Consider the following 27,701-nt stretch of genomic DNA (forward strand, 5'->3'; position numbering starts at 1 on the left):
CAATTTTGTTTTGAGGAGAAAAATATGATGATCTGATGAAAGATGTTTAAAAAAAAAAGAAATCAAGGAAAATTTGCATAATATGAATGGTATATTGCTGAATACTTAAGAGCTAACTTAAAAATTAAATGATAAGAAAATATGATTAGCCACAAAGATTTTTTAAAAAGAAATTAAAACTCATACCCTCAATCAAAAATGCTTCCATCAAATCAATATAAAAAATGTTGATGAGTGGAAGGCTCTAAGACGTGGGTACTTACATACATCCCATAGATGGTATTTTGGAGGTCATAGCTCAAGCCTGCTAGCTCTGCTGCATATGCATACTCGTTGAGTGAGTCTTTGAGGAGCTCAAGGTACAAATAGGCCATGTTACAGTGCAAGGGGTCCACATAAGCAAATGGGCTGGAAGAAAATGTTGACAGTAAAATAGCTGATTTATTACTTCCCAATGTGATATGGCCTTTCGAGATGGATCAAGGGCCTGAACACTGGTTAAAATAACTTCCTGAAGATACGCTTTGAATTCTTGAATCTGTCTCTTCTCATGAGTAAAAACAACAACAACAACAACAAGATGTCTAACAAAGAAGCTTGAAATGTGCCATGTGCACTGGTAGTAGTGAAGAGGGAAAAGGAATTGCTTATTATCCCAGATGGCGTGGTAGAACTGACAAGTCAGAAACACTGGGTAGGTGAGGAGTAGGAACAGGACAAAATGTATGCCTACGTTTAGGCTGGTAGGAGAAGGCATGGCCGACAGAGCTGACACAGCATCTGCACATCCTCTTTCTTCCTCTAAGCAAGCCATACATACCCACGGTGGACAGAAGGATGAGACTGAGAAGTTTGTGTGTGCTATGATTACATAAACTTCAAAGAGACAAACTGAGACTTGAAAGAGAAAAACTGACACCTGTGAAAATGTTAACACATCTCTGAGTTTCCACCTAAACCAACAGACTAGAACACTGTCAGTAAAGGAATAGATAATATCCATCACATAATTGCAGCCAGAACCAGGAAAAAAATATTAACATAGGAAATTTTTTTTTATAAAACAGGGATATTTTTAAGTGAGAAACAGCAACAAGAGAGAGGAAACAATTAGAGTGCAAGACTGCAGAGATCACCTAATTTTAAATCTTCATTTCTCAAATAAGATCATTTTCCTCATGTCACCTGGCCTGGTAGGAACAGAATTAGGATTCAGATTTAAGTCAAATGAACTATTCACTTGACTATGTTACACTGCTTACCTTTATGACAAGCAAGTAAAAGATTCCTTCATTCAACATGTACTACATTCTTACTACAATGTTACGCACTCCTCTGGGTACTGGGAATAAAGAAGGAACAAGTCAGGCAGAGTTCCTGACCTCACAGAGTTTAGAGTCTAGTTGGAGGAGGCAAATAACACATTTAAATATGATACATCAGGTGGTTATGGTGTTATGGAGAAAAATTATGCAGGGTAAGAGGAAAAGGAGTGATAGGTAGGACAGGAAGATTACTAATTTCTATAAAATTGCTAATCAAGGCCTCTCTGATAAGGTGACATCTGTGCCTGAGAAGCAAAGGAGCAAGCTCTGGGGATATCTCAGTGGAGAACTTTCCAGTCTGAGGAAACAGCCAGTGCAAAGGACTTGAGGCAGCCTCTTGGCTTGGTTTGTCTGGCAGCAAATTACAAGTTTCATTTTATCCATAGCACAGTAAATATAACCAATGCACTGAGAGCAAAGCAACAATTTTATCAAAAGCTGATAATGAAGTAGAAATAGGGGTAAAATGCTTAGCCCCAGAGAAATTAATATCAAAGAGAAAATCCCAAAGCTATACAAACATTCTCTACCTGGCAAATCTAAATAGTACTCTGTCATTTAGTTTTTTAAGTATTTATTATACACAATGACAGATTTCCTTCTTTAGGTAAACAGCAGTTCAGAAAACTTACTGGCACAGCTCACAAAAACAAAAGCACCAAAACAAGAGAGAATCCTCAAGAGGGCTTGTCCCCACAGCCACCCTTAGGGGGAAGTGAAAAGCCAGACAAAGCCAGATCTAGGAGTTCAAAGCCATAGGGCTAAAGCTCAGAACACAATCCCAAGAAGTGTTCTGAAACACCAGCCTTGCTGGTGAACTGGAGAGAGTCCTAAATGAACTTTTAAAAGAGAACATGATTCAAGTGGAATGCTTAAATCCTGGTTCACTTGTTCATTTAAAACATATTATTTTGTAACCAGATGTTATGTGCTTAAATATGGATCACAGAGTTTTAAAACCTATATGTATGCATGATACTATCCTATTTCTGAAAAGATTAAAAGGATGTATACAAACAGAAAATTTCTATAAGAACGTACAAGAAACTTAACAACGTTTACTTCTAGAGAGACCAGAACACCAAGATGGACTGGTGGGAAGCAGACATTTTAAATTCTGAGAACTACGCTGGGAAGTTTAGAGAATGCAAAAATGTCAAATGGTCTCTCAAAAGATATTCTGAAGCCAAATCACAAAAGCCAAATGGCAAAGTGTGGCAAGCTGCTTAGAGCGTTAAAAAATATCACTTTTAACTATCAAAAACTAAAACCAGCTTTGTAATATTCTTTGCCAATAGTAAGCTATAATCAGAAAGTTCAGGTTTGATATTTAAAAAACAAAATAAAAAGCAACAATCTCTGTGCAGCTCTAGATAATCTATGAATCTCAGGCTATAAATAAAAAATGTTGCTATCTCTACAATCTCAACATACTTGTTGGTGAACTATTAACATTCTACTTAGAGATTCTTTTTCCCTCTTCCAAAACATTTAAAACACATCTCAGCTTTAATTTCATGCCAAGGAAATCAAACAAAAATTAATGAAAAAGTTGATCATCATAGTGAACATTATTAGATGACGATAGGGTTTTTTTTTTTTAAATAAACACAGACCACTGAATTTTAGAAATATAAAATTACAGAGTACAAACTCACAGAGTAAAATTTGAATTGAATGATAACATTATCACACAAATAAAGAAGACAGAGATGAACTAAAGATTTATATTGAGGAATCACTGCAATAGTAGCATTATTCATAAATTTTACTAAACATCTTCTACCAAGTCAGAAATAGAGGACGCAACATCTAAGGGCTCCAGACAATTAAAGGACTGGAAGGGACTCAAGATCATTTAGTAACTACTACCTTTTTTTCTGGACAAGCTCTAGGAATACAAAACCAAAACCACAACAAAAAACCACCCTGGATTATTTAATCTTTTTTTCAGTGAACTTCTGGTGAATCTATAGCCTTCCCAGATTCAAAATCCTCAAGGTCAGGAAGATCCTCCTAATAGCTAACATAAATCATTTCAGTTGAAGAGTGTGCTCCTCAAAGGAAAGGAAGAATTAACAACCTTGGCTCCTAAAATACCATTTAACAGAAGATTCAGCCTTCCCTGGTCTATGCTAAATAATTCTAATTCCTTTTATTTCCAGACATAGGTACTTAAGGAAGCAAAGAAAATTTTTAGAAATATTTATTTTTATAGGAAGCTTTGTAGCTAGATTTATTTTACATACCTGAAAAATTCAAAGTTGAGACAGGCCTTGGGCAAGAAAAACTTATCATCTTGTTTGAACCAGAGTTTGCTCATAGCTGTATCCTGTGATGGAAACACAATATATTTAGGGAAATATAGGCACATTTGACAAAAATCTTCAATCAAATCTCTCTTCAAGAGGAGGAGAACAGAGGCAACAGCTGAGTTTTGTTCTGGAGAGGCTACTGTCCCATGGCTCTGAAGCACTCTCCAAGAGACAGCAGATGGGAAGCTGGAGAGATGACTGGTAACTCTAGCAGCAGAGAGAAATTACCCTCTTATCTCACCCTGGGGCAAAGAGATGGGGACCCAGTGGAGGAAGAGACAGACAAGAGAAATCAATACCAACTATCTTGTCCCTATCTTTCTCGATGTTAGAAGGCAGATGCAAGAGCCCTTGGGGGGTAGGTATGAGACAGCCAGCCTCCAAGGTGGGCCACATAGATCCCAGCCTGCAGGAATTCACAACCTTGTGTGGTCCTCTTTCCTGCACTAGACCAGGGTTGGTCTCTGTCTGACCAACAGAATACGGCAGATGTGATGGTATGACACTTCTGAGATTAGACTATAAAAAGACTCTGCGGCTCCCATCTCAATCACTCATTTTCCCTCTTGGATCTCACATTTTAGGGGAAACCAGCTGCTGTGTCAAGCAACTCTATGGAGAAGCCCATGCAGTGAAGAACTAAGATCTTCCCTAAACCACACAACTGAACATGGTGGAGACTTCTCCAGCCCTAGTTGGGCCTTCAGTCGACCAAAGCTCCATCCAACAGCTTGACTCTCTCTCTCATGGGAGACCCTGAGCCAGAACTACCCAACAGAGCAACTTCCAGATTCCTGTCTCTTGGAAGCTGCATGAGAAAAAATAAATGTTTGTGGTTTTAAGCTGCTGAATGTTAGAATAATTTGTTACACAGCAATGGATAACTAATACAGCCAAGGATGAATAAATAAGCCACTCCCTCGACTCTCCACTCACTCATTCATACCAAATTATATAAAGTCTTAGAGTTCACTTGAAACTACTTTGAAACTCTGAGAAGAGACATAAATGGTTTAGTGTTCTCCTTACTTTATCCTAAGATGACCTATTTAAAACACACAAAAAATTAGGAAAAGTAAATAAGCTTTCTCTTTGAATAACCTAACCTTTAACTCATTAAAATGTAATTTTTAAAAGAAAAGTGACTATCTCACTAGTAATCTAGTTACTTGAGATAAATTTCATAGTCCTAAACACTCTTGTCTCAATGACTTAATGTTAGGTCTTCTGAAGGGAAAGAAAGATGTTTGTCTATGGAAGTAAGTTTATAAAGAGTTAGTTTTGAAGTTTAGAAAAGAGGATGTGCTGTAATAATTTGATCCATTTTCCCACACAATCTACCCAAGGTGTGAAATAATGACATGACAAGAACATTTGGAGGAAGAAAACTCCCTTCTCAATCATTCATTCCATGGACTTATAACTCCACTAACTTCATACAGCCACTCTTTCAAAATGAGAAAGAATTGTTTATAAAGGCAGGAAATCCAACAGCTTCCCCTGGATATGCTCTCTTCCAGGCTTTAGAGATTCTTTCTTATCTTTAACTTTCATGATGCAGCATAAGTCTACTTCCTTACTGGGTAAGGAAGTGAACACAGAAGAAAGGCTTTCAACACTGAGTTATATCTTTCAACAGACGAATTATAGTCCAGACTTACTACTTTATTTTCTGCAAAGCAAACAATTCCCTAGATTCTATGCCATACAGCAGTTTTGTTTGCTTTGACAGTTTTAGCCTTTTAATATTTTTTTTTAGTTATTATCTCTGCAAATCTTGTTATCTCTGGGGTGGGAGCCCCCTAAATCAACATAGTACCAAATGAAAGAAACCCTCTCTCTCGTCCCCTCCATGTAATAGGTCTGTCCCCTAACTTTAACTGATTCTAACATATTACCTTAATAAGAGAAGGGTACGGCGTTGCTTCTTTTTCTAATGACAAAATTTCAAAATTTGTAGGAATAAATTCATTCTTCGTTGGAAGTTTAAATTTCCCATTCAGATCAGCATTTTGCCATTTCTGGATGAAGAGTGAAAAAATACACAAACAAAAGTGATTAGAATCTGATTTAAGAGTTTAAAACATTCATTTTGCTTAATATCCAGGGAAACAATAAGGGAATAAATATCAGCATTCTTTGCCACCATATGTAGAGGCTACTTCCAAAATCTAGCAATGACTTTTCATGAAACTTGAGTTGGAATCTCTGGAACTAATCAAGGTTTTACACTTATCTATCCATCTTTCTTTTTTACACCTCTCTAAAATGACCAGCCGACATGAAGGAACAATTGGAGACTATGGAACACGGAGGCTAATGTATGAAGATCACATTTGCTCTAGCTCTTTAGAGAATGGAGAATAACCTGCACAGAGACATACTTCCACAACTGCCAGACAAGAGGTGGTTAGTCTAAGAGTTAAACTTTCAGCTACACTAAGTTACTTGCATGTATAGCTTGAAAACTAGGTTAAAGAGGGTTTCTTTCACTTCACTTCTGAAGCCTGGCCCACTCCTCTCCCAGATGACCATGTGAATTTCCAAGTGGACCAGTATTTCAAGCCTAAGGTTAATGACAAATCTGAGATTTAAGTCAGCTTAACTGTAGAATAGGATTGACCCAACCTGCAGGCTGGGTCTGTTCCATGGGCTACTTCCAAAAGCTAAGTGAGACTGATCAGGCCACAACTGATGAATTCTGACTTGTAAGACTTTTTATTACTTAAAAAAAAGCAACCAACTGCCAATGCTTCTGGGTTCAGTAATCTGGTCTCCAGTTGATGTCGCAGAGCTGTGCAGCTCTTGCAGTTCTATTTTGGTTCCTGCATCTGTATCTTTTGGCACTGGGATGGTAGGGAAATTGACCACATTATTTATAAGTAGCAACTTAAGTCTCCAGAATGGCTGAATCGTAGGGAATGGTAAGCACTCAGCAAGTAATTTCACCGCTGAGCTTCCAGATCAATTTGTTTTCATTTCCATTTGGGGCAGGTTTGTCACGGTCAGAATTTGGTGAACAGGGGTTTTCTCTTGTTTTGGGGTTAGTTCACATCCAGCACTAACCCATGGGAGATCACCTACCCTCACAGCTTAGTAAGATGCACATTTTCACACACTAAAGGATTTCAGTCATTTCCTCCTGCGCTGTAGCTATGTCAGAGAAGTATCAGTAATGACTTTCTTTTTCTTTTTTCTATTTTGTCATTACCCTGCTACCTTTAAGAAATGTCTATTGTTAAAGTTTAACTAGTATTTAGTTAGAGTAAGGTTTTCTGATGTCTTCGCATGAATAAAGGACACAATCTCAAAGCTACATAGCCAATGAAAACCAAAAAAGAAAAAGCACTAGACAAGTAGATAAGACTCACAAACAAAATCCTGACTCCTGATGTGTAACACCAGCAACATACTATTTACTACACATACCTGTTTTGAAACAAACTGTGATGATCCTATGTTGACGAAAAGAGCAATAATACAATATGAGGCATAAAATATAGCCCCTCCTAAGGTGAAGACAGTATGAATCCCAGAAACTGCTCCCCATGTGTGTTCAGAGCAAGGTCACGAGCTCTCAGAAACCCTTGCATCTGTCTTTTAGGTTCCCTATTTCCATCTCTTCCTGCCTGTCTTGGTGCCTTTGCATCCCTGTGGACTGTGAACTCCAATAATCTTTGACTGCATAAGGCTGAAGTCTGTTTAACAGTCCTGCTGGTCTGACAGACATGTGAGAAGACAGCTGTAGTGTCATTTCTTCATTAAGTCCTAAGCTCCAGCTCTCTACCTCCCTGTTGACGCCACCTGGGAGGGCACAGACAGCGCTGGGCCACGGCTCTCCACACTCTGGGCTGGGAACTGGCTGACCCGGGGGCCTCCCGCTCCTGTGTCCCTCACGCATCGGGCTCCCTCACAGACGGGCGAGCCCTACCTTAATGACCTCGTCTGGTATGGCTTCTTGTCTGTACTGCGTTCCGTACCACTCTTCTGTGCGATCCGTCTTTCCTTCAAAAGATTTGGAAACTATTGCCACCCTAGAAATAGATGGAAAAAAAAAATCTATAAATTCATGTTGTATACATAAATTTATAGAATCCGACTCATGAAAATATGAATAAATGTTCAAGAATGTGTTGGGCTTCTAAGACCAAGTAAAGTTCTATGAGGCTTAGGTGAAATGGCTATGTACGTACAGCAGTCTCTGATCATAGTCTCTGTTACCCTTTGATTATAGCCCATCATTTTGGGTGTGAAAAACTGCTTGCAAAGAAGATTCTTGTTATGAATGCTATTGACTAGAATCTTAAAAGAAGAGTAGCTAGGGGAAAAAAAATGGAACAAAGGTCAGTTGAAAAATAGTCTTTGAAAAAGCACAACAAAGTACTCCTTCCTAGGAACAGCTCAGGCCCAAGGTTACAAAAATGGCTTAGAAAACTTGTTGGCTCATTCAGAGAATCAAAAAAACTAAAAACATTCTTTCACTGTAACTTGCTAATTTGTACTCTGTTTTGTTTTTTTTTCTGCCAGACACTGCCATCAATTAACTGTATGTATTATATTTACACTGGCCTTCTTGCTGCCAGGGGAAGATGGTGACAGGACCAAGAAAAACATTTCTTTCTCTGATGGGATAGTAGGAACTTCATAGAAGAGAAATGAGAAGGGGAAAAAAATAGTTTAGGGAGGGAAGGCAGAGGTAAAATGTCAGAAGATTATAAGCAAAGAAGCTGAAGAAGCTCTGTACCAGTGGAGCTCCTGTCCTAGGGAAGGTTGCTGCCTTTTAATTATCAAAGTTAGAATCATTTCACACTGACTAGCTGGCTCAACACCAGACTGGGAGCAACCCTTTTGAATCGTGTTGACAGAGTGCTAAGCCAATAGCTTGGAAGGCTTGCCATGTAGTCAGTCCTGTTATTGGTTTCACTTCTTTATGTCCCAGTTCAGACAACTAAGTTCATGTCTATTCTTGCTTGTTCTCACTTATCCTCCCAGAGGTTAGGTTCCAGTCTCTGAATGTCAGTATCACAGCTCAAAGTCCACTCCTTTCAATCAAAACTCCCCTCTACTGAACACCCATTCATTTTCAGAATCCTAATCTGTGTTCCAAACACCTGCCCATCCCTGGACTGCCTCAACCCCAGTGCCTGAACGTCAGAACCACCGTCTACTTCTTATTCATTCTAGATAAAATAGTCTACCTGGCTAGATTTGGCCTTCTCACTTGCTTCAGGGTCAATATTACAAGCAATCTGACTCACCTGTCTGTTAGAACGACTGACTTAATCTTCTAGTTTATGGTATTCTGGATCTGGTCTAGCTGCCACTGACCACTATGTGTTCTAGAAAACATGCTAAATAAGAATATGTTCCACAGAAACACACAGAAGAATCCAAGGGTCTAACAGATCAAAGAGTTCGGTTATTGTATCCATGCTGGCAATTTGAGAATCCTTTATGAGGGGTACGTGTAATGTGCACAGAGCTCACATGGCCACATGAAGAGTATGTGATGTTTCTTAAGGACATTCACTCAATACATGACAGAGTCAGCTAAGACTCAGTCATGGAAACTGCTTCCACCCCTGCTGATTTCTCAAAGAATGAATGGATTAATTCTTAGGGAGACACCTAAAAAAATGTGTTAGGAAGTAGAATTACATGGTAGAGAGGTGGCATGCCCATCTTCTCTTCATGACATGCTTGATTTTGAAAAAGTTTATTACATAGATGGCTCTGATTTCCCTGAATCAGAGCATGTACAGCCCCATGTATCAGAATAATGAACAAGGGGATTGATTACAACTTATGAAGACTGGGGCATTCATTCAGCAGTGGACTTGCCTTCTGGAACAAGGAAACTTTAAACTCAGTTCTGAGCGAGAAAGTGAAAAAAACTCAGGGAAAGCTGCCAAATGTTCTGGAGGATGACCATATGACACAGAAAGAAGCAGACAATGTAAGCTACGAGTAAGTTAAAAAGGGGGGAGAAGGACAATTTACTAGGTATAACCCTGAGGGATTTGGATAGTTAGATACCAAAGTAAAGTGTATGGGTAACAGGTGAAATGTTACCATGAGGCTCCTCAAACTAGGTAAATACCAAATATTGGCCTAACAAAAAGAGAGGCCAAGAATTAGCATATCATTGAGGAATTAAAAACTGAAATAAAATGATAGAATATGTATTTTCAAACAAATTATGAAGGGGAAATAACAGAAGAGACAGCTTAGACACATGTCAAACATACAGAAATCTACAAATCAGAGTGTGGAAGCACAAGAGGATCTCAATTAGGAGAAAAAAGCACAATAACTGAGGTACACCACAGAGAGCTACAGTATGTTTAACTGCAGACAACTGAGAAAAACTGGCATGGACACTGCAGCACCTTAGACCATCTGCTGGAAACCTAATTATGCTAATAAAAAAAACCAACCTAGTCTCCGTGAGTTTTTTCCTAAATGTGTGTGTCGGGGGGGGCAATGCTATTCTTTAATTCCATCTACAAAGAATTGGCTACTGATATGGTACTAGCAGAGGAGGGCATGGCAACCCACTCCAGTATTCTTGCCTGGAGAATCCCCACGGACAGAGGAACCTGGTGGGCTACGGACCATGGAGTCGCAAAGAGTTTGACACAACTGAGCAATGAAGCACAGCATAGCACGTGGTACTGACAGGATCCTTGGGAATATGAGAGAAAGCGATCCGCTAGTTTCATACTGAAGCTTACAATACTAAGAAAAAGAAACAGTGGGCTAGAATGAATGCTGACTGCTGAGTTCAAGTCAGTCACTTAGAAGTGTTCAGAGGAAAGAATAGCTGCCGCTGCTGACGGGACCCATTCAGAAATAATCTTGACTATAGACATTAAAAGGCAGTATCATTCCCAAGGGACGAATTCTCATGACACCTTTGCAAACAATCCCTGAGACAGAAAAGAGGGAAGACAGCCAAAAATGAGAAGAGGCTTCACAGGTAACTGTGATGAATTTAAAAAAGAATTGGTAGGAACTGCACAGACCTGGCCATCAGAAACAAATTCTGGTTGATACCATGACTCTCTTTCTTTGAGATCTTGCCAAAATCACAGTTAAGATCTAAATTAGGCAAGTCTCCGGGCTTCAGTTTCATCACTTTTTACAAGGGATTCAACTAGATAAATTCTACCCTCTTACTAGTAGTACACAATATTACATCATATTTTTAAAAGATAGACAACAGAAGAAGAAAAAAGGCACAAAAATCTAGGCACAAAAATCAATGATTTATTTGTCTGTCTTTTTGACAGTACTATAATCGTCTTAAGTACCATGGCATTAGAGTAAGCTTTCAGATCTGGCAGTTTTAGTCCTCCAACTTTTCTTTTCCTGTGTAAAAGTGTTCCAAGTAATCTAGGTCCTTTGTAGATCCATATGAATTCTGGAATCAGCTTACCAATAGCTTAAGGAAAAAAAGCCTACGAGGACTTCGATTGTGATTACATTGAGTCTGTGAATCAAACTGGAGAGGATGGATATTTTAATAAAATCAAGTCTCCTCATCTATGAGCAAGGTTTTTAATATCTCTTGGCACTGTTTGATTAAATTAATTCCTAAGTATTTTATGCCTTTGTTGCTATTGTAAATACTTAAAAAAATTTTTTAATGTTTTATTTTTATATAGTTACATACTTCTATAGTTAGGAAGTTGCAAAAATAGTACAGGGAGGTCCTGTGGCCTCTTTACCCAGTTTCCCTCAATGGTTACATTTTACCTATAATATCAAAACCAGGAAATTGTTGTTGGTACAATGTGTGTGTATAGTTTTATGTCATTTTACCACATGTACTGATTTTGTATAACCACCAATAATATTTCCTTTAATTTAATCTCTCTACTGTTTGTTGCTAGGATATGTCTGAAAAAGTTCAAACAATGGTAACTAGGAAAATGACTGATAGAACAGTTCTGTCAGAAGATCTTTTCAAAAAGTTCTATCAGATTGTTGATTTTATTCGTAAAATGACTGCTCCAAAAAAATATTTATTCAATCACCAAGTTCCCAGAATTCTGGAAATATGTGCTCAAAAGGGGAGAAAAATAAAATATGCAAAATATGTGCCAATCAAATGTATACCTTTTATTCTTGACTTTTAGAAAATATAGATGAAATTCAATTTTAAGGCAGAAATATCATGGGGTAGCTCATAAGCTCTTTAGGGCTGATCCTCCTCTAACAGAAATATTTGTTAGCCTAACAGCTCCTCCAATTTTTGATTTCCTGATTAACCACTAGCCAGTCAGAAGCATTGAGACTGTAATCCTTACTTTCACTTAAAAAAACAGAAGGTGTCCTCACTTGCTTATAAAACCAGACAAATGAGCTGACATTTTGGGAGTTAGAGTTACGATGAAGCCAGGTTAAGACAATCTATTATTATATCTTATTCATAATGAAATTATGATTATGTTGTTTTTTTTTTTTAAAAAGAATCTTCATGTTTTCAAGATACTGACTTAAAATAATCAAGACTGGAGGAAGGGTGAGTGAAGAAGTGTGGATAAAGATCAAAAAGGCTAGCCATGTACTGATTGCTGAAGTTTGGTATTGGATCATTATACTGATTCTCTCTACTTTTGTAATCATGCTTGATAAAAAGTTTAAAAGCATTTTATTCACAATTTCAAATTTTCAGATTCTAACTATCACTGAAAATCTAGTATGTAACAGTAAAATCTGTAGAGTGACTCACCGGACATTTTCTGGTCTGAGTTTATCGAGAACCATTTCTATTAAATCTGGTCTAAATTCTTCCAGTAAATATTCAGCTGTGAGCACTTCTTCTAGGGGATAATACTTTTTAAAAGGAAAATAAATACAAAAGTAAAATGTGCAAGGCTATGATACAGTTTAACTTATTAAAGCAAACAGATCTCTAACACATAAAATCCTCTATTTTACACCCCTGCTTCCCTCCAATTAAATTTTATTTCATTGTAAAGATTTCTGAATCTTTTCTCTTTCTTACCACACTTTAAGCAGTTTCATATTGTGGGATAATTTTACAGTTAATCCCCAAATACACTTACGTTATAGAGAACAAAAGTACATTTTTTCAGAGAACAAGTAATACCTCTAGCTAAAAACTAAGTGTTGATAAAAAAAATTTGGTGATTAAACGCTGACATCTATAGGATTCTTAACATAAAGTACATATATTTTTTAATAGAATTTCTACTCAAACTTCTATGAATGAAATCAGACAAGCATTTAGAAAGTTGTTATGGAGGAAAAATGCCTTATATTTTCAGTTACTAAAGAAAAATAATGTGAAAGATGCTTTTTAGTAAGGGCAAATTACTGAGACAGACTGATTCATTCATTCAACAAGTATGTAATGAACACCCTACTCTGTGCCAGGCACTGTTCTAGGTGCTGCCGTAGGTACAATGGTAGGTAAGACAAATGACGTCCCTGCTCTCTAAAGAGCTCATGTTCTAACTGGGAGGAAAGTGAAGTGAAAGTGAAGTCACTCGGTTGTGGTCGACTCTTTGTGACCCCATGGACTGCAGCCTACCAGCATCTTCCGTCTATGGGATTTTCCAGGCAAGAATACTGGAGTGGGTTGCCATTTCCTTCTCCAGGAGATCCTCCCAACCCAGGGACTGAACCCAGGTTTCCCTCATTGTAGGCAGGCACTTTAGCTGTCTGAGCTACCAGGGGCCTCTAACTGGGAGGGAGAAGGACAATAAACAAACTAATACTGTCATTATACTGATAAAATGCTACAAAGAAAATTTAAAAGGGGCAGGGTCATGATTGAGAGGTCAGGGAAGGCGTCTCTAAAGGAGAGACATCCGAGTGGAGACCCAAACGAGAAGAACCTAGCCATGCAAAGACTGTAAGTGCTCCAGGCAGAAAAAAACAGCAAATGACAGGGCCCTGAGAGGGAAGAACAAACTAAATGCTTAAAGATTAGACAAAGAGCCAGGACAGCTGGAGTGGAATGGGAATGAGAGAGGTGGGAGGGGAAGTGATATGGAATTCGGTCAAGTGAGAGGCTGGAGTCAGATATCGTTATGGGTCAGGTAAAAATTTAGATCTATTTCAACTCTGATGGGAAACCACTGAAAGGCTTGACACAGAGGAGTGAAATAATCTGATTTGGGTTTTCAAACGATCATTGAGGCAGGGAAAAAACACTAAAGCTGGGGAGACAGCAAACACGGAACTAAGGTAAGAGTCCATGATGGTAATACAGGTAAGAAATGAAGGTAGCTCATATTAGGGTGATAGCAACAGAAACAGAGAAAAGTGGGTGATTTATAGCTTTCACATAAGTAGTACATAGTAGAACAAAGCCAGTAAGCATGATGTCTATGTAATGAAAATATTACAGATGATGATTTTCAGGATGATGAAAATTAAGATTTTAAATATGTCTTCACATCACAGTTTACTAGTTGCTACAAAGTCTAAAGTTTGACACTGTAGCTTCAATTTTTATGATTTGTATAGTACTGAAAGTAACATATACAGGATCACTGAAACACTCTACGTGCCAAAGTATAGAGTAAAATAACAATAAACTTACATGTAATATTCCGGCAATCTTAGAGGTATAACCCCGTGGTCTCTCTTTATCTTTAAACCTAAAAGCAACAGCATTCAAGTCCTAAAATGAAAAGTTAATCCAATTAGACATAAGTTACCTGTTATTTAGAAATACTTTTTTCCTTGGTGGTGGGGGTTGGTTTGCCTCCCATTTTCCTCCATATGTAACTATCACACTTTCTGAAAAAATGGCTATGCTTGATTTAGAAATGTACAGAACACAAATGAAAATAACAAATATAGAACATGATTCTATAGGCTAAATGTTGAAACTATTAGTCAAAGAATTAGGAAAACTGTGAAGGAACCCTGTGAGATTCATCAGTTGCATAGATGATGATTTTACTGACCCTCTCAGCGAACTGTAGCCTGATTAGAAGTTACTGTCCTAAGTTTCACAAACAGAGATTACACCCTTAAACAAAACACATTTCAGTCTTGAATAGATCTTAGAGTAGATGTTAAAAAAAAAAACTCTTAAAAGAAGTCTTTAAAAATTTAAAAGACAAATACCTTTTGTTCTATGCAAAAAAAGAAAGAAAGAAAGAAAAGGACAGGCTTTTCCCTACATACAACAATAAAAATCACTTTTAAGAACACAATAATATATATAATAATTCACTGTTTCTTTGAGAGTTCAATACAAATTTTAGATACAGCTTCAGAGAACTGGAGTAAACACTGGTACATAAAAGCTCAAGAAGCTCCTGGCTTTCTTCTCAGGGATAGAAAAGCAATCTATTTGTTTCTTTCCTCTTCCTCCTAAAAAGAGGCTGCTTGATGCCTCAACCCTTAATTGTGTGTCAGGTAACCAATCAGACTAGTTAAGACTAGGCCTTAACTAAAGCTACTATGCATTTCAAAATTTTAGAGTTTAAAATAGGAACAATAAAAACTTTAAAAATTTCACTGGGCCTTACATTTAAATTAACTCACATATACTTGTTTCTTGAAAACTTTCCATAAAAAAAATTTTGGTGAAACAAAAGTACCTTGCACTCTTGGAAAACCCATTCTTGAGGTCCTTCTGCTCGTAACTTCTGAATGTATTGAAACATGTGCAAAATTATATCTTCAACATGTACTGGAAAAAGAATGCACACTTAAAAACCATTCAGTCTTCAAATCCTTCAAAGCAAGGAGTTTACTCCTAAGGTAAGTCAGGTAGGTAGAAGACCTTAGAAATGGACTTCTCACCTCCCTGTGACTAGGTTTAGGGTCCCACCTACATGGCCTTCCAAGATCTGGAATTTGTGACAGAAGGGACTTTGGAGTAATAAATGAGCAAATAAAAAGTCAAGTACACATTTTACAAGTGCAACAATGATCAGATGTTAAGGAGGGAAAATCACCCATGAAATGGAGGCCAAGTTACAACAGATAAAACAGTATGAATTAAAGTTTTTATAGCTTTACAACAAAAAAACAGATCCAGAGCATAAATAAGTTAATAAAAGTTAATCATAAAAAATCAATTTTCATTCAAAAATGGCCAATACTTACATAATCCTTCCTCAGTCAAGTCCACATTAATGATAAAAAACATAAAACCTCGAGCTCCTTCCTTTTGCCCACCAACAAGAGTATTTACCCAGCCTGTAACAGTCAAAGGAAATCAACGTGATTGCTTGTGTGTCTTCTTTTAAGACAAGGAATTAAAAAAAAAAATTCATTCTATACATTCCCAAGAGACTAGAAGGGCATTCTGCAGAAAAGACTGGGCAAAAATCAGTTCAGAAAAGCAGTTTCAGGCACTGCAAAAGATTCAAGGAATTTTAGGGGTTGGGAGTTTTTCTTGGGACTCCTCAAATCATTTCCCAAATCAAGAGTAGACTACTGTGCTTAAGTGCTATATACAGAGTCTGAGTGGAGAGGAACCTTGGAAATCTACTGACTGATCCTAGTATTAATACACCCTTTGATGGATTTGATGGATAAGAGTAGATAAATGTTTCAGCTCATTTCATAGAGATGGTAAACAATATACAATATGAAATTTACATTTTTTAACCTCTATCTTATTTCAAACATGGGCCACAATATCTTTTGAAATATTTAAACTTCACTGCTCAATACCAAAAGGGTAAAACAAATTATGAAAAAAGACAAAAACAAAAACCCCAAAGAAGAAAAAAAAGCATACTAACAACCATCACCTCACTCTCCCATTAACTCTAAATAGTCTCATCTGAAAATATCCCTTCACAGGGAAATATTTAGGAGAAATGAGAGCCAGAGTAAAAAAAAAAAAAAAAAAAAATGATGGAGATGGGGTACTACCCTCAGAAGCTGGGACCCAAGAGACTCACCCTTTGATTTAAGTTCTGATAACAGACTTCCAGGGCCTTCGTGCCCAATGAGATGACCAAGATAATGACCGGGATTTGATTTGTAGTATTTCTGAAGGTCAGGTATGGGAAATGTCACATAAAGATTCCTAATATCCTTAATGGGTACTATTTTGTAAAGTTGCTGGGGGAAAAAAACAAACCACAAAAGATTAGCTATGTACAAATCCTATCAAAAAAAAAAAAAAAAGAATTTACAAACTATGAAGAATACTGATTTTAAACAAACAACCACCACCCTGATTTTCACAGAAGAATCCCAAAATTCAGGACAGAATCAATTGTCAGAGAAAATGATACTGACCAAACAGAAATAAATGACCTGGGCTCTTTCTTAGTGGGATTTTATTACAGTTGGTATGCGGTCCATGTTTGGTCCCCTGGACCATGTGGCTCAATACTTTTGGATGCTTGCCTTCTGGCACTGCTTACCAGCTTCTACAGTCTGCCAAGGTTATAGCTACGAAAACTACTTTTAGCATGAAAAGATCAGAACATATTGTTACATTTTTGGTGATACATGTCTCTAGTATATGTGAAACTGATTTCATTTGACTACCCAGACAAATATTAAAAACCATATAAATAATGAAACCTCTAAAATGTTCTATGTACTCTTTGGCAAACTAGGCATATATTATGTCCATAAATTTAAAACAGAAAAAAAAATACTAGCAATACATGAACTTACTTTAAGATGTTCTTCTTGGAAAGGATGTTCAGGAAATTCTGGCAATGGGACATTTTTGTTCTCTACTTCAGAAAATAACTTTACCACCAGATTAGTCAAGTCATCTAAAGATTCTACAAGAAAACAGACAATGGAAATAGGACTTAAACTAATCATAACACCTAGTGGGTAGTATTTAAAACCCTAGGATTATATGTGTACATGTATAAAATCACTATGTTGTATACCTTACATTTATACAATATTATGTTTTAATTATATCTCAATAATGCTGGTGGGAAGAACCTTAGGATCTCCTGAAAAATCTCAGGACTACAAAAAGGAAAGCCTAGGAATTTTTTAAAAACTCCATCTGATAAGTTGAAGCATTCAGTTAAACCCTACCAGAGTCTGTATAACTTCTGTAGTTATGCAATATTGACAATTATACCTCACAAATGTCTGCCTCTTTATAGTCTAAAAAACTATTTTACAAATATTATCTTGAAATAATTTAAAAATAAACATTAGAAACAAATAATTAGTGGCATTTGGAAACTGACTATTTTATCTACAATTTCCAACAGAAACATACTAAACCACTGGCTGACAGACAATAACAATAACTTTTTAACAGTCTAAACCTATTATTAAAGGTCAAATGTTAGTATCTGTAAGTAACTGATTTTGACGGAGAATAGTATAAAATGGTGAGAAGAATCCTGGGTCAGGGGATCAGAGGACTTTGATTCTAACCCCAACTCTAACACCAACAAATTATGTCAGAGTATTTAGACAAACTGGTTAAGCACTCCAGGTTCTATGAAACATGAAAGCTGGGTAGGGTGATCACAAGTCTGTTCCAAGGTCTAACATCATATGATTCTGTATCACACTCTGTCAAACTCAAGCAAAGATTTGTAATTGGCCTAAGATTATATAGCCATGTGTGTGAAATTCTTCTATATTATCATCTATCTATATTTTTTATAGAGAAATGTAGTTGCAAAGTTTATAAAGTTATATACATGAGATGTTCACTGCAGTATTGTTTTTATAAAAACAATAAAAACTGGAAGTGACTGAAACATCTATCAATGTGTACATGTTATAAGACATCTCTACGTTGGAATTTTAGGTAGTCATCAATGAGAGGGAGATCTGTATGGGCTGACATGAAAATATCTCAAATTTCTGTTAAGTGAAAACTGCAGATTTCAGTCCCATGTAGTATAATCTCATTTAATTTTTAAACAGATATACATAAATCTAAATCTATCAATGAAATTCTACTTTTGGAAGTATAACAAAAAATGATTTAAGGTGACTATCTTTGAAGAGGACACAGTGTTCGTAAGGTGAGATGAGGAAGAAGAACTGATTTCCATTTTTATATATTTCTGTTTGGGACAAATTTTTTTCTATGCACACGTATTACTATTATTCTAAAAAGAAAAAAAGTGGAAAAGGTTATCTTTTTATAAACAAGATAACCACTCACCTTGATTCTGTCTCCTCAAAAATAGGTTATTTATAAATGGTATAAACATTCATCACTTATTACTGTCAGGAAGCATTTGAATCAAATAAGAAATTTCCCTTGATATTCTATGACCCATTTTGAACTTCTCCATGAACTCTGTAAAAAACACTTAATCACTATTTGACAATTGTCTATATATATACGGTGAAGTTCTCTTTTAGGTCTATGAATGTGGGTATGTGTACTTTATTTATAAAACATATGCATTTTTACTTCAATTTTTTGGGCTTGTATGAAGAACCTTAAAATGTCCAGAGCCAAATAAAAGGCCCAGCACGTGGCTGCCCGTTACATGACAGTGAACTCAGGAGTGAAGAGGGTGTATCTTGAGTGAAAGATGTCAGAGACATCTGACACAAAGACATAAAGAAACAGACAGATTAGACATGTAACTGGAAACAAAGGGGGTGGCCAACAATGATTTGTCAACCTGAAATGCTGACGACAGTGGGGCCCTTCACAGCAAGGTTCTACTAGGATATGCCTTTCCTTTTCAAAGCACAAATTCACCGTGTAGCTTTTTAAAGGTAAGGCAACTGTACCATAAAGCAATATCTGTCTTCACCATTAGGCTGTGAGCTACCAGAGAGTAGTCCCATTCATCTTTACATTACCAGGACTTGGCCATCCTAGGGTCTCCACTTGACAGCTACCTATTTGTCAAGTGTCCAGGTAATTGGTGCTGCCACAACGAGAGAGAGGACCTCACGGGAAAACAAAGAAAAACTTTTTTGGCCCTTTGTGACAGAGATTCTGCCACATGGTTACTCTTCCTCTTCCCTCCTCCTAGAAGGAGCAGATTATCCATTAATCCTCTAAGAGATCCTGTTTCTTCCACACACCACTGTACTGTAAGGACACCTCTCCCAGACCTGTCATCAAATCCGCTCAGCTGAGCACAGAAGGTCAGTCACACCAGTCACACCAGAGACCAAACTGGAACAAAGAAACTCTTTGTTTCTTTCAGATGCTCATTCTGTCACTTCCACTAAACCAAGAACACTGAGGGCAGGGTTCATGTCTGAGTCATCTGTTGTCATTATTACTTGCCCAGTAAGTGCTTACTGAAATCACGTGTTTTATCTCAGGAGGACATGAACAAAAATACGCTGAGAAACCTACTCCCAGGACTAAGCTCTAAATACCAAGTGATGTTTTTGTTTTTACACTCCACAGACTTACCTAACTTCAGAAAGAACATAGAATATAACACATACTTTTTTTTTTTAGCCTTCTCCTTGGACCCATTTTATATCCTCATTCTATTATCAAGTTAAAGTAAACATAGGAGTTTATTTTCTACCTACAAAAGTAACAGTTGCCAATTTAGAAAACTTAGAAAAGCAAAAGAAGAAAAAAAGAAGAAAACAAAAGTCTCCTACAATCTCATGATTATGGAATGCTGCAAACAGCTACCATTTATGGAGTATTTGCTGTTCACCAGGTACTATGCACTTTTTCTGCATTATATCATAAACCTCACAACAAATATGTGGTACCACCTCCATTTTAACAATGCAAAAATGAAGAGCAGGGAACAGAAGTAACTTTGTTAGCTCACAGCCACACACTGGGTAGGTGGTGTATTAGGAATTCAAACCCAAGCTCTCAGACTCTAGAGCGTGAGTTCTTAACTACTACAGCCCGTTATTACATTTCTGGTATGTTTTTCTATGCTGTCTTATGTCTCCCACTTACGTCTATTAGAGCTTTTAAGAAATCCCCAAATGGGATCATACAGCACATAGAGTTTTTATAGAGTGCTTTTGTTTTCTATTTAATACATTAAGAATATTATCCCATGCTATTAATACACTGTCATAAAACTACTTATTCATTTAATATTTATTTACTGAGTACCTATGACGTACCAAGCACTAACCCAGACAAATCAGTGAACAAAATAGTTTCTATTCTCAAGTGACTTACATTCTGGTACAGCAGACAATAAAGAATGTTTAATATTTCTTTAAATATTAAATATGTGATAATTTTTAAAGATAAATGTTTGATACATGTTTTAAAGAACAATAAAACAGCTGGGAGGTGAGAAAGTGAGAGAAGGGATGCTATTTTCTGTAAGATGTTCTATGCTATAGCTATAACATCACTATTAATCAATGTCCTGTTAATGAACATTTAGCTTGCATCTAACTTTTTACTAATAAATACTATACTGAAACATCTTTGGACATCACCTGTTTGAACAACTCTGATGATTTCCTTAGACTGCACTTCTAAAAGTAAAAATGTATTTTTTAAGGGTGATGCATCTTAAATTCTCCTCTGTAAATTGTGGAGGAATTGCATAAATTGTATACACAACAAACACAAAAGAATACCTCTCTTTATAATGGGTATTAGTTAAAACAAAATCCAAACCAAGATTATGGTAATTTAATAGGGGAAACAACATATTATCATTAATTTGCACTTTTAGAATCAAACCTTAGTTGCTTTCTCATGGTTTTCCTAGTTTATAATCATCTGCCTTTTCATTTTTTAGTTTTCTGAATTTTATAAGGTCAAATCTCTCAATCTTATCTTTTACCCTTCCTTTTCTTGCTTTTATATGCATAGAGCACCAAAAGAGAAAGTGAAGTCGCTCAGCTGTGTCCAACTCTTTGCAACCCCATGGACCTCTGTCCATAAGATTTTCCAGGCAAGAGTACTAGAGTGGATTGCCATTTCCTTCTCCAGGGGATCTTCCCAACCCAGGGATCAAACCCAGGTCTCCTGCATTGCAGGCAGACGCTTTGCCGTCTGAGCCACCAGGGAAGCTCCAACTTCCAACGATCGATATTAATTTGTATTTTCTTCAGGTCTCCATTTAAAATCACCTAAGCCAAAGCTCCAATACTCTGACCACCTGATGAGAAGAGCCAATTCATTAGAAAAGACCCTGTTGCTGGGAAAGATTGAAGGCAGGAGAAGATGGGGATGGCAGAGGACAAGATGGTTGGATGGCATCACCGACTCAATGGACTGAGTTTGAGCAAGCTCCAGGAGAAGAAGGACAGGGAAGCCTGGCATGCTGCAATCCATGGGGTCACAAAGAGTCAGACACAACTGAGCAACTGAACAACAAGCTTCTTTTTAGAACGAAGTGATTTAAAAACAAATTCCCCTCCACATTTTCTCCAAGAAGATCATCTGCAAAGCCTCTGAACAGATAATAGGAAATATCTTATATCTTTCTTCCAATACTTGAAAAAGTGAAAATGGAATGGAAAATCAGATAACCCAAGTCAATGAAAAAATTTTAATATTTCTTACCTCGACCTAAAACACAAATAGCCATTAAGTTCGATGAATAATAAGTAGAATGGAATTTCAGTAGCTCTTGTCTTACATCAATGCCTTCTTGGTTTGGTCTAGTCTCTAGAGTATATTTGTTACCTGAAAGGAATGAAAAACATTTCTAATAAAAAGCAAAATATGTGAATTTCAAAGTTTCACAATTATTATTAACATTGCTTTAAGGTAAACTCAAAGAACAGAGTCCAAACAAACACTTTCATAATGATTAGTCAAGTATGTTTGACCATAACCTGGATAAACGGGACAGTATAGAACAAACTAGTAAAATTTTATCTATAGAGCTTTCCCTCTGGAACTTGAAGTGCTTTATAAAAATTATAGTTCTTAAAATTCCTATGAGGTGGTAGGTATTATGAGCACTTACAAGACAAAAATGAGGTCCACATGGCCTCCATTCACACTTACTTTAATTTCCAATTCCCTAGGTGGCTCCAAAATAATTGAACATAGTCACTGAGGGATCTTTTCAGAACTTGCCAAGTTACTTGTGGAAAGAAATGTACTATTCTTGGCTGAAGCATTAAATTTGTGATGTGAATTCTCATGAATTTGATCTAGACTGGTAAAAATAGGATGCAATGCTATTCTTGTAAGTCTCAAGCGATGTATACAGAGTACCTCTATGAGATCTATTATGAAATTTAATAACTAATTCAATTAGGATAAAATGTGTGTGTCAAGAGCAAATAGTCCAACTGTCTAAGTACTACATTTCTAATAAAGATCTTGCCATTTAAAGGCTGGGAGGTGGAATTTCAGTAATTTTGGTATCTCTCTAAAAATGGCATCTTGACTAGAAATATCTTAAAATCTAGTATAGTAACTTTTATTGTTCTCACTTATACAACTAAATGGGGTCCTGGCAGAACATATTCTCGACGTGTTTTCCTCCGGCTTGGGTTATTATAGTGGCTGATGAACTAGCATTTAGAGAATCTCTCTTTCACTAAACTGGGATCCAGAGAGAGCCACCAGATGGCGTTCTCAGATCCAGTCTTTATCCTTGAAGAGCTGCATTGTACTCTCAGCCAAGATTCATGCCCTGAATGCTTCAATCAACAGATCTAGTGGAGTGTGCAAGAAACAGTCCAGCAAGTACTCAGTAACCTTTTTCTAGTTAGAAAGCAATCAAATGTACTCATATTCACTGGCAGCAACCTGCTAATCAAGTTTCCAGGTTCTTCACCAGTCCTCTCAGTTTCAAGAAAGATCCAGTTTCACTCCAGATCTGCTCTGCCTGAGGTCCTAAAACATCCCCTCATTCTACCTGAGGAATCCAGATGATCTAGAAAGTATCCAGAGTCCTAACTCCTCAGAGAAGGAAAGAAAGAAAAGGACAACAACAAAAAGCTCTGTTTCTGGGTAATGGTTAAAAGTTCTCTCATATTAAGGTGAAACTTGAGTATATACCTCCCTTTTTTACTAAATAAAGGTTCTAGAAGCCTCAGTTCCAGAGGGACTAGGCCCTAGAGCTTCATTACTCATTCACACTGCAAAGCACAGATTCTTACAATATGCGCATTAAAATCGACACACTGGGACACCCAAGCTTGGAGAAATCACATTTTATTTCAAGACTGTAAGTGTGATAGCGTTAGACAGAAATCACATTTTCAGTGTCAAGTATGATTTGATGTGCCTATTCACAATCTGGTCAATATATTGGTTCTTAAAACCTCAAATCAAAATATATAGAGACAAAGGATATGGCCTTTGTCTAGAACTTAAAATTCTTTCAGGTTGACTAATTCTAGCTCATTCTGCTTTTATTTTAATATACCTGAATATCTTACCATTCTAATCCCTACCCTTTATCTTTAGGTTCGTTTAAGAACACAGAGATAGGGACTTCCCTGTTGGTCCAGTGGCTAAGACTGTGCTCAAAATGCAGGGGGCCTAGGTTCGATCCTGGGTCAGGGAACTAGATCCCACATGCCACAGTGAAGATCTAAGATCCTGCGTGCCACAACCGAAACCTGGCACAGCCAAATAAATAAATATTTTAAACATAAAAATGGAGATCAAAAAAAAACAAAAACCAACACAAAGATAAAGCATAAATATACCCTGAATACACTAAGATATATATCACTGGAAAAATACTGACAATGCCATAGTAAAAAGAGCCAGAGGACCACAACAGTACTATACTGTAAAAAGAATGAATAATCCACTGTTCACATGCAACAATGTGGAGGAATTTCACAACTTTCAGGTTGAATGTGAGAAGCCAGACACAAGACACAGAAACACTGTATTATTTCATTTATGTAAAACATAAAAACAGGCAGAACTAATCTTAGTCATGAAAAGTCAGAATAGATGTGATGGATAGATGGATAATGGGTAGGTGGATAATGACTACCAATGGGTACAAAAAGGTGCTGGTAATCTGTTTCTTGACTGGTGCTGGGTCTACGGTCTGCTGAGGTTTTTGAAAATTCAATGAGCTGTATATAAATAAGAGCAGTATATTCATTCAACAGATTTTTCAAATAGCAGCAAAAGTAAAATAACCACAATAATTTATCAGAGCCACACACACTTTTCAGTATATTTATTATATTAATAGTTCAACAACAAATTAAAAGAAAAATGAGCCAAAGGAGCTTTTTGGTAAACAGCAACCTGGCTCAACTAAGGCACAAAAATCTAGTGATTCTGTATCTCTGGCCAAACGGCTAAATAGAGACTCAATCACATTTGCTCTGAAAAGTGGCTTTTAGCCAAAAAGATTCCATTCTGTGAAATCTACATATTCATTTATTTGCTACCTAGATGTTTTCAGGCTTTCTAATATGTAATGATGGAAGGGAACTCTGGTCCATTTGGGAACACAGCCCAGAATGCCAGTCCTGTATCCTAAGACGCTCCTGAGTTAGAAAGAGGAAATGGTCTCCACTATGACTCTCTTGGGGTCAGACAGTCAGCTCTTAATACATTGACAGAAAAACATGAATACTAGGAGTAAATGGGCCAAAGAGTCAGGCTAGTTATTAAGTTTATTAACCCTTTTATTAAAATCTTTTTTAAAAGTTTTTTAAAAACAAGAAGGCTAGCTAGTGGAAGTTTTCAAGAAACAGTTGAGGAAATGAACAGAAAAGCAGGACATAACACAGAGAATACTTAAATTACTGAGCAGACTCTGTTACTATCAGAAGCATCATCCCCAGGTAGGGAGACGCAGAGGAACAAGCACTGGCTTTGGTGTGAGCAGAGCTATCAGCTAATCCAGGGTCATAAGTCTTCTGGTTACATGACCTTGAACAAGGCTTCCTTAGGCTCAATCTGCTGTCCTGACATTGGTAGACTTACACCAAATTAAAAAAAAAAAAAAGGTGTAAAAAAGTGCAAGACTAATATTTAACAACCAATTAACAGAATAAAAGTCTGATGATACCAAGCATAGTGGTGAAATGAGAATTCAGATGCTGCATGAGGGAGTGCAAACTGGATCAACTACTATAAAAAACAATTTGGCAATATCTGTGCAATCTAAAGATGTACATATCCTAATACACAGTAATTCCACTCCCAGAGTTTCACTCCTAAAACCCTAGAGGACTCTGTGTACAAGAAAACATGGGTAAGAATGCTTATAGCAGCACTATTGAATCAACAGGAAAAAGGACAAAGAATAGTAATGTATTCAATAAATTGTTCAGAAAGCAGCCAAAAAAAATTTATCAGAAACACACTCACCAATATGGATAACTCCTACAAATATACATGGAATGAAAAAATACAAGTTGTAGAGATTACTTACAAAATACCGTTTTTATAAAACTAAAAAACTATACAACACATTGCTTAGAAATAAATGCATGACTTAGCAATGTTATCTCTTGGGAGCAGGGAGGAAAATGCAATTGGGGAATTGTGCAACAGACGCTCAAACCATACTTGAAACGTTCCATTTCTTCAATAGTGTGTAAAGAATGACCTGGGCAAAGCTTTTGTACTGATCTCTTTTATGGCAAATAATAAATCTGTAAAAACATTAAAGAATTGAATATCATACTTGTTGTATAGCAGAAAACAGACAACCAGTAGAAGCTACTTCTGTTATGATTTCAATTGTAGGAGGGACTCCTGGCTTCTGAATATAGCATAGGATCCATGTCATTAAAGTAGGGAAGAAAAAAAAAAGTAGGGAAAAAAGCTTGGTAAACGGTCCAGATAACCTTCCTCTGCCTAAGAATCTATATGTGGACAGCAATGTGAATACGGCTGGGATAACAAATACCAGTTCAGTCTCTACACATATATTGTCCTCATTTAGCACTAACTCAGCAGGGGCACTTCTATCAAATTTAAAATGCTGCTATATAAATCTTGAATCCTACCTTTCTGGCTCTGTCACCATAAGAGTAAGCTCCAGCAGAAGACTGAGGCTGTCAGGGTTGCTGACTCACAGGGACCTTCCACTCTGGGCCTGCTAGGAGAGAGCACTGACTTGGCGGTTGGGAGATTCAGGGTTTCTCATCCTGACTCCATCCTCTTCTAATTAAGCAGCCTTGGAAAAGTCTACAAATATCTCAACATGGATACCTGCCCAGTTGTTAAGAAAAAGGGTCAAACCCTGACCCTAGCTGTGAGGCACAGGCAAGTTTCTTAACCTCTCTAAGCTCCACTTTTCTTATTCATAAATAAGAATCATGAGAACCAATCTCATAGGATTGCTATGAGGATTAAATGAATAATCTGTGCTAAGACTCAGCATACCATCTATCAGACAATAATTACTTAACAGGAACTTGGGTTGCTATGAAGTTTATGAAAAGTGGTAATGGATATTGAAGAGAGTTTTGTACACTGTAAGATCAGTAAGTTCTATTCTATATTTTCATCACAAGAACTAGTGTACTCAGTTACTCGGTCATGTCTGACTGCAACTCTATGGACTATAACCCACCAGGTTCCTCTGTCCATGGGATTTCCCAGGTAAGAATAATGGAGTGGGTTGCTATTTCCTTCTCCAGTTCTTCACAAGAACTATAAATCCTATTTTTTAAAAAAGGCTTACAAACTCAATACTAATGAATATGAGTGCTGATTTTCAAGTAAACAGAATGTATTTTCCTGGAAAATTCTAAAGCCAGCCAAATAATTCTTATACTCTGTGGGAAAGACTGAGTTTGAAGTTTTAGAAATATGAGAAATCAAAGTCATCTCCAACTATATGTCTCATAGGTTCTCAAGGAAAAGTCTATTTATTAGTTATAATCATGAAACTCTGAACTGTTCTCTGAAAACTCAAGATCCTGAAGGTTAGTTTAATATATCTACAGTTAGTTACTTGGAATTATTATAATTTTTTTTTTAAAGCTCTTTCTTCCTTCTATAGAAATCTTCTAAAAATCCTGGAAGAAACCAAAGTCTTAGGAGATATGTGAATTTTCCTAAAAAATTAAACAGGACAATTCTTCTGCATCTGGGTAAGGACATGCAAGTGTAAGACATGAGTTACTAAAGAAAGGGGACTTGAAGTGAAAGCCTCTTAAAGGCCACAATAAAGTAACTGTACACTTAAATTTCTAGTTTTCCATAGACACATTTCCTAGGAAGGGAAAAATAAAA

The 27,701-nt window shown here is 36.8% G+C and overlaps 1 protein-coding gene across 6 annotated transcripts in view; it reads right to left on the reverse strand.

Annotated features, from left to right (window-relative positions):
* Positions 1–27,701, reverse strand: part of IDE (insulin degrading enzyme) — a 93,262-nt gene that overhangs the window by 21,182 nt on the left and 44,379 nt on the right. For 4 of the 6 annotated variants that reach the window (XM_043925165.1, XM_043925168.1, XM_043925170.1 and 1 more), the window contains 11 exons: positions 22,077–22,199; positions 17,279–17,391; positions 16,549–16,711; positions 15,743–15,835; positions 15,232–15,323; positions 14,220–14,300; positions 12,378–12,481; positions 7,572–7,674; positions 5,539–5,661; positions 3,575–3,657; positions 264–408 (listed from right to left, as the gene is read on the reverse strand). In XM_043925165.1, the coding sequence (XP_043781100.1) occupies positions 264–408; positions 3,575–3,657; positions 5,539–5,661; positions 7,572–7,674; positions 12,378–12,481; positions 14,220–14,300; positions 15,232–15,323; positions 15,743–15,835; positions 16,549–16,711; positions 17,279–17,391; positions 22,077–22,199 (1,223 nt within the window). The remainder of the gene's footprint in view (positions 1–263; positions 409–3,574; positions 3,658–5,538; positions 5,662–7,571; positions 7,675–12,377; positions 12,482–14,219; positions 14,301–15,231; positions 15,324–15,742; positions 15,836–16,548; positions 16,712–17,278; positions 17,392–22,076; positions 22,200–27,701) is intronic. The other 2 variants (XM_043925166.1, XM_043925169.1) reach the window with 1 other exon arrangement.

The sequence above is a fragment of the Cervus elaphus genome, chromosome 15 (genome assembly GCF_910594005.1).
Source record: "Cervus elaphus chromosome 15, mCerEla1.1, whole genome shotgun sequence".
Classification (NCBI taxonomy): Eukaryota; Metazoa; Chordata; class Mammalia; order Artiodactyla; family Cervidae; genus Cervus; species Cervus elaphus.